This window comes from Atta cephalotes, assembly GCF_000143395.1.
Source record: "Atta cephalotes unplaced genomic scaffold scaffold00063, whole genome shotgun sequence".
Lineage (NCBI taxonomy): Eukaryota > Metazoa > Arthropoda > Insecta > Hymenoptera > Formicidae > Atta > Atta cephalotes.
Genome location: NW_012130127.1, coordinates 863,346 through 872,099, shown reverse-complemented (window position 1 = coordinate 872,099; position 8,754 = coordinate 863,346). Strand labels below are relative to the sequence as shown.

At 30.2% G+C, this 8,754-nt stretch overlaps 1 protein-coding gene across 1 annotated transcript in view; it reads left to right on the top strand.

Annotated features, from left to right (window-relative positions):
• LOC105623731 (coiled-coil domain-containing protein 149) overlaps positions 1-7,568 on the top strand; it is an 8,671-nt gene extending 1,103 nt beyond the window's left edge. Inside the window, exons 4-9 of the mRNA XM_012205112.1 lie at positions 1,355-1,521; positions 1,703-1,775; positions 1,850-1,934; positions 5,314-5,458; positions 5,517-5,614; positions 7,357-7,568. Of these exons, the coding sequence (XP_012060502.1) occupies positions 1,355-1,521; positions 1,703-1,775; positions 1,850-1,934; positions 5,314-5,458; positions 5,517-5,614; positions 7,357-7,568 (780 nt within the window). The remainder of the gene's footprint in view (positions 1-1,354; positions 1,522-1,702; positions 1,776-1,849; positions 1,935-5,313; positions 5,459-5,516; positions 5,615-7,356) is intronic.
• Positions 7,569-8,754: the final 1,186 nt, after the last annotated feature.

Sequence of the window (8,754 nt, the reverse complement as noted above, 5' to 3'; positions counted from 1 at the left end):
TACTACTCCAGGTATGACAAAATTTATTCTCCTGCATAATAATGCTCGACCACATGCGGCGCCAGTCAAAACCTACTTAGAAATACTCAAATAGGAAGTTCTATCCCCCCCCCCCCCCGCCCGTATTTTCCAGGCATTGCTCCTTTCGACTACCACTTGTTCCAATCGATGACGCATGGCCTGTCTGAGCAGCACTTCACATCATATGAAGATACCGAAAATTGTATCGATGATTGGATAGCCTCAAAAGATGAAGCATTCTTCCAACGGTATTCATATGCTATCAGAAAGATGAGAAAAAGTAGTGGCTAGCGATTACCATTACTTAAATAAAACATTATGTATCATTCTTTCACAATAAATGCTTAATTTTTTTATATAAAACGGCGGAAACTTATTTACTAATACTCCTAATATATAGTTATTATTATATATATATATATATATATATATATATATATATATATATACTACTTCCATGTAAATTTATGTATACAAATTTATATATACATATCCAGTTCTATAAATTGCGTGTCAAAATAATTTTGAAACATAATTCTAAATCGAAATTGAAATAGTAATATTACAAGTTATATTGACAAGCAATTTAGCGATTAGCGTATAGATACATAACTAACTAATGAATATATAACTAATGTATATAGAGTCTAATGAAATATATTTTTATTTATTTTTTAAACTTTTTCTTTTCTGATAAAGGCTATTTATATAATCAGTCTACAAATGACTCCATACAAATTTCCATAATATTTCCATAATATTTTATGGAATTATCATTTCTCTATAGTTCTTATTACAATATGACAACATACCAATTATGCTTTTCTAATTAAATAGGACTGTAGAAGTACTGAACAATTATTATTTCTGTTTTTTAGATTGATATTTTATTTTTTGGGGCTTTTGTTATTGTTTCTAAAACAAGATAAAATTAAGCGAATTTACTATTAAATTATATTTATAACTTCTTAGGGGGGTCAACTCTTAGTGAAATCATTCATCTTTGTAATTTTTCAAGAATCATAATTAAAAAACTGTAAAGAATTGTAATAAGCTTTCTTATGAAAGATAGGATTCTGAAATTTTCTGATATCAAAAATTATTTTTTTATCCTAGTGAAATATTTGATTTTTCATCACACTTTCTTTATTTTCATAGTAATTGATTCACTTGATTTAAGGAGTAATAAATGTTGATATTTCTGTATTAATGCACAATCATTTTTTATTTATTATTAGTTTATCTCATGTTCACCCTATCAGTTATTAATTCCTTGAATTGGTTTATGTTTTGACAAAGAACTGCTATTTGATGAAATAAATTTCTTCCATAGTGTTCACAGTTGCAAACAGATCTACAAACAGTATTGGATGAGAAACACGAGCTGAAGATGGAAAGAGATGCCTTCAAATGTAAGGCACATCGTTTGAATCATGAACTGTCTAAAGCTTTGAACGCTACCAAACCAATTGATTTAGACGCTCTAATCAATGAAAATAGGTAATCAAGAATGTGTAATTGTCGTTTTTTTAATAAATAATTTAGATTCCTATTTTTTTCTTCTATTCTCTTCTATTCTCTTGGAGATATGGGTTTTCTATAATAAGTCATATAATATCGAACTGTTATTAAAAGTTACAGAATCGAGATATTAGTTCTACTTATATTGCAAATATTCTAGATATCTGCAAGAAAGATTGCAGCAATTGCTTGAGGAGAAAGAGCTCACACGTCAATCTCTGTCAAAGTATAAGGTAGATTGAATTGAAATTATTACGCATTCCTTTTTTGCCACTATTTTTTATATCAGATGATTAATTTTTTGTAGAGTATGCTAGATAGTAAAAGGGCTAAAGGAACTATCAAGTTGGGAGCAAATTCTGCAGTTGGAACAGTGATGACTCACAAGCAAGGTAAAATATATACGCTGTAAATACGCAGCATTCACAAGCATGATGTAATTTTCGTTGTATGTTTGCGCCTTAGTACAAAAGTTTTTTTTAAACTATAATAACGTTGATATAATCACAAAAACAATGCTTAAGTGTCAAGCACGAGGGAGCGTGCTATTCTTTCTTACTACTAACTTCAATATTTTCTCTTAAACAGAATCATGAAGCCGCGACAATTTCAGTAGTCAACAGCTCTGCCACGAAATTGGCAGAGAGACAAGATATAGAATTTGAGTATGTTCAAGGAGATGTTATTATAGGTTTTTTACAATAAGCTAATTATTATCTAAACTTTAAGTTTTAAGGGAATATTAGAGCAACGACTGATCTTGATTGATGTTGATAACATAACTTTTTAATTTTAAAACTTAGTTTCTTATTATTGTTCTGTGTCACTCAAATGCGTATATTTGTTCTTATATAATATATTACAGTGTCTCTCTATTTCAAGATCGAGTACGAACACACAATTATGCTCTTTGCTAAATATAATATATGTTATTCAGGGAGGAGAATCCCATTTGCCTATAAAATTATTACCTACAGCTTTGTTTGCACATGACCATATTGCGTTATAGCGTATGGCATGATCAAATTACACACAGTGCATTACACACAAGATAACATTGTACACAAAACAATAAGCACACAGCACATTGTACAGCCAGTTGTAGAAAGATTGCGACACTTTTTTTTCGATGGCTTTGGAATGCAACTTGCTCACCGAGTGATTAATTTTTAGTTTTTACTTATGGATCCAATTATGTTCAACTGTTCTACGAACAAGGCTAAGTTTCGAAATCTATCGAAAAAAATATTGCAACCTTTCTGAAACCGACTGTGCATTACACATACGACCGTAATACGTTTTTTCTTATTTTAGTGCGCAATATGTCGTGTATGAAATACAGAGAGAGTCCCGTTAGCGCATATCTTATATATAGTATACATTTATTCACATTGGCCGATAGCTAGTATTTTTTATCAATGAAAATATTTTATTTTAAATTGGTTAATTAGTGATGTGTGCTATTGGAATCCTCTGTGCAATGTGCAAGATAACCGTATGTGCAACATGCTGTATGCAATGCGTTGTGTGCAATATTGTTATGTGTGTAATATCGTTGTAATGCGTTGTGTGCAAACAAAGCTATAAGTAATTGTTTTATAAACTGAGCTTTCTTATTTATTCAAATATCAAATTTTTGAGGTCCACTGTTTATACTACTTATATGAATTATAAAATTTTTATATGAAGCAAATTTTAACCTCAGGTGATAATTATACTAGTCAAAAAAGTAAATGAATTTTTAAAATTTTTTCTTGATTTTCTTGTGGAATCGTTACTGACTCGGACTTTCTATCTGTGTGCATATTTTAATTCTGTAAACAAATTTTGCAATTGTAAAACTAATTTGAAGATTTTGATTACACTAATTCGTGATAATTGATGTCGCTCTAGCATCCCGTAAGAAATTGATTAATCATAGTCGATTTTTTTTCTCACATTTGACTGATCAATTTTTTACATCAGCTTACAACCCTTATAACCTTTCCTGCAATCGCAAATGACAACAGATTACGTTTACGATTTGCTACAAATGGGAAACATATTTTGTTATCGCTAGTTCTGTGTTAGCAAAGTTGCATCAAATACGCTCCCAGATAGCTAAATCCTATCAAAAACAAATCTTCTAAAATCTTGTTATTTTTTTTATATAATGTTATTAAGATCAAGAGGCTGTCTTAAACTTTTACCATAAAAAAAATGGAATATTTTTCAAAGATTGATTTTATCTCTTTATAGGATGAATTTGGGCACCAAAAAAAATTGTTTATTATATGTCAGGATATCTTCTATTACTTATGTTACCGAAGTTTCATCATTTTTTTTATTTCCGAGTTAGGGACCTTCCCAATGTCAGAATGATTCGATGATATTTATTAGACAATTGTACTATCAAGAAAATTGAATTTTTGGAAAACAGGACAATTTTGGAAAATGAAATAAGAAATAAATTTCTCCAATATCTCTTATAAGAACATTATAAAAATGCCCGCCAAAAATTTTGGACCATCTAAAAAACTTCTGAAGAGTTTGAAATATAAGATTAAAATTGGGATACATGGGGTTATAAAATCATTTAATCTCAAAAATTACCTATCTTAATATTTTGGAGAGAGACAGGAGACGAGGGCTGTTGGAAAATCTTAAATGACATGTTGAATCGAGTGAGAACTCGTTTAAAAGGGCTTTCTGAGACGAGAATAACTCGAGATGATCTCTATGATGGTTTCGCAGAGTTATGATTATTGTTATTGAGATTTTGCAATAGCGAGAACCTAGGGCAAGGACGAGGAAGATAAGATTTGTGTTGCTGAGTGAATAGGAGAGTGTATATGTTTTGCATACCTATACATTTTAATTTTTCTGTAAGCTTCAGATTAAAAACGTGGATAGACTCCGCAATTCAGTCTTACAGTATTTAATAACTGCGAACTATTATTCAAATGTTTTTTGAAAATTTTATGAATATACGTTATGTCTTTTGTATATTCAATTTTTTAAAATTTTATTTTTTGTTAAGTAACTAAAATGTTTGATCTGTATACGATAGACATATCATGACAAGACATAGATATTTTTCTTGTCAAATTTCAACAATATTCTACTTTCTCCGCATTCAGGAATACATGTGTGTGTCCGCGCGAAGTCTTATCTTTTTCATGTCTTCGCGGTGGATTGTTATCGCAAAATCTCAATAATAATGTTTAAATTATCATAACTCTGCGAAAAGAATCGTAGAGATATCGGTCACTTTGCGTTGTTCTTAGCGCGAAAAGTTCCTTTCAAATGAGCTCTCACTTGACTCCATATGCTACTATACTCCATTTAAGATTTTCCGTCCCTCTCTTCCCCTGCTCTCTGAGAGTGTTAAGGATATTTTCGGGATTACATGATAGATTTTATGATTCTGTTGTATTCCTATAAATTTCAATTTTATATCCTACTGTTTCAAACTATTTCAAAATTATTTAGTAACTCGAAACTTGACGGGCACACTATATAAGCAAGAAAAAATATCTTGGTAAAAGAATAGTATATGATTATTGTAAGCGTTTTATAAGTATTCCAATAAGGATAGAATCTATATTAAAGATAAAAGACGAATTAATCGTACTAATAAAATAAGTATACTGTGTTTCATAGGTGTTTACATTATTTTGTCAATCTTCTGTATATGCGAAAATTTATTTATATAAAAAATTTTATATAAAAATTTTTATATAAAGAGAAATATATATATTTCTATTTTTATTTATATTTATATTTTTTTAGTCGAACAGCTTCTTCAAGAAAGTTCTTATATACCGCCCCAGAAATCTGCTGCTGCTGTTACTGATCTACGGTGCCTTTGCACTGCCTTATTAGAAGCTTTAAATGACAAAACTTTAGCTCTGGCTCATCAGAAGAAAGCGAATAAGTAAATAGTTCAATATTAGATGCATTTATATAGATTAACTAACACAATTTATTTACAGAATATTGGCATTGAGAATTTGTGAATTGGATAATACTGTACAGTCACCAACCACAAAGCTTTTGGAGGGATACACAAGCAACAATATTGATTTGAAGTGTACGTATAACTAGACAATTATAATCTTGGCATGCTAGAGTGACGGCCGAACTTGATCGATGTCGATAGTACAGATTTTTTTAATTTCAAATAAAAAATCAATAATAATATCTTTAATTCATTTCTTACATTATCGTTCTGTCTCACTTAAACGAAAGTTTGTCTTTATTTAACATGTTGCAATTCCATCTGTTGCAAGATCGAATATCATTTAGTGCTAGACACAATTATTACTTTGTTTATCATTCCGAGTCTTCACTCAGCATTCACATAATTTGCATAGAACGATATAAATCTTCTTTTTAAGCTTTTGATCTTATAATTAGTTTATAAACTCAGTATTGTTTGTGTATGTGAAACGTTGGATATTGTACTGTCGTTTTATGCATATGAGCTATAAAACCTTTGTATTAAGGAAACATCTACGTCAAGTGAGTTAGCTCTTCGAGTTAAAAAAAATATAAATGTGTTTTTAAACTTTTTTTTTCAATTTTAGTATAAAGTTCACTATAGTGCTTTCCAATTTTGCCAATCTACTAAAAGGATTTTTGATTTCGTTCAGTAAATTCGGAGATTTATATTGATCTGAATATCTCGACAATTTATAATCACTCCAACAGCTCCTTAATTATTTGTAATAGATCTATTACACAGAATGTTACAGAGCGATCGTATCGAACTAATTTCTTGAAAAATACTCGTATACATTTTCTTGAAGAAAAGTTTTAACGCAATATGTCAAGATCAAGGTCATTGGAGATTTTCTTATTTTTATTTTTAGTGTAAAAATGAATTTTTAGTATAAATATAACAATAAGAGGAACAACCTTCAATGGCTTTTACCTTGACACATATTGTCAAGATCGTAATTGTGAACAACATTTATAAGGTTTTAGCCAGTCGGACACCTTGTGGAATGCTGATGATACTGTAACGGTTCCTGCAGAAAACGCGGCAATGCTTGTTGCACTGCAGAAGTTGTCGCATTAGCTAATTCCCTGGTCTTCTTCGGCCTCATTTTGTAAAACTTCTAGAAATAATGTAATATTACTTTTACCGCGCGGAAAAAATTGGATTGAGTTCAACTTTTGTTGCGAATTATCTAATACTTCCGAGCAAATGAAACATTGATTGGTTATCGCGCCAATTTCCGCCGCGCGCCAAGCGTTGCCGCGTTCTGTGTGGAAGTCATAACTTTCAAGTCTTATAACTTGGAAAGTTTTTTAATGAAAAATACTTTATTATAGCATTTTAAAAAGCTCTCGACGTCAACTACAAGAATATGTAATAAAAAAATGGTAGTTTCCATTAAAAAATATCAACATGAGTTTTATGATCTTGATAATGATATTTACGATTATACTCATAATAACATGAAATGTCCCTCAAAATCTTACAATTTTTGTTTAAAACATTTTTCAAGAAAATGTGTCAAGAAATTAGCCTTTAGTACGGTTTTTTCGAAACTTTTTGAAATAAGTTACAAAAATATATAATAAAAAATGGGGAATTTCTTGAAAAATTTAAAGTAGTCTTGCCCTGACCTTGACAATGTCATTCAAGTTCAAACCAATACTGATACTTTCTTATGTCTCCCTTGAAGTCATAAAATTTTTGGAACATTTTTCTGTAAAATGTATTGTTCAAGAGATATTTGAGATCATCATTAAAAATGGATCCTTTGTATATACATACATCATATAGTATATGTATATATCTATTGTTATATTTAATTTTTATAGGTGATAGCGAATTCAATAATTTGGATCATACTAACAGCAATATACATAATATCGAGGATGTTGTAACAAATGAAGATAATATACAATGTAGCTCATCGCCTGAAAATCAAATTATGCAACAATTGCAGTCGATACAAATGAGTCTTCCAAGAAACTTAGGAGTATTGGTTCAAAAGGCATTAAATAATTTAAATGATAAACAGAAGGTATGAGATTAAAAATACAGAATACAAACACACAAAACAGAATATCCCAGCAAACGAGAATGGATTGGATTAGATAAATACGTATAAATCAAGTTTTCGAATCCATCGCGCCATCCGCAAAAAAGATATTGAATTTTGAGACTGAGTACACTGAATACGTTTAGATAAATATAATAAAAATGGACTCTAATGAATTCATATAGGTTCAGAAAATATGCTAGTTTGCGATCTAGAAAGTGATGTATCGTTGGGAAGCATCTAAATGATAGAAATATATGATGCGTTTCTTCCTGAACCTTAGTACTATACATAGAATATACAAGATTACAGATTTATGTAACTTCCGAATAATCTGCACTATCGTGACAATGGCTATATATAGAAATTATCTTGCCGTCGTGGATCCGTTATATACTTTGTATATCACATCGGGGTTCAGGAGGCAAAGAGTTATGTATATTACCTCGTTGCATGTTTTTTAATGATATATCTTGTTGAGATCGATGACTAGTTAATAGGTCTCCTTTGTTAGACAATTCTTCAATGCCGCAAGTTAAATAACAAATTAGTCGCATTGAATATTAGGTAAGATACCAAAAGTAAATTAACAATACGTAATTGAATTCAATTAAATTCTTTCATTTCTGTGCACATTGGGTGGAATACAAAAAGTAAATAACTCCGTAATTCCCTGATTTAAGCGGATTACAGATAGAAAAGTGATTTAAAAACTTGCTTCGACATCTTGAATGAATAATTTTCAATATTTTAAAATAATTTCTCGTTTGTTGGGATTTCAGCTTTTTGATACAGCTTGTATGTAAGTACAACGGATTAAACTGAGTCAAAAAGTTCCTGTATCATTTTGTAATTTTCACAATAGTTAATAAGAAATGATAAAAATTTAATTGGAAGAAACAAGGCGTCGAGTGGCGATTCGCTGTTTGACGCCTTGTTTCCGCGATTGACTCGCGATCTATAGATTCGGGTTCAATCCCCTGTGATTACATATGCGATTTTTCGCATTTAAGAAGCCGAAATGATTCTATCTATTGCATGATTAAGCACCTTTAATCATCAACGATTTTCTCTATTATATAATACATTGATTATATTATATAATACATTGATGACACAAATATCATTGAAAGACGTTGTAATTCGATTTCTGGGATATTGATTGGAAGCACAC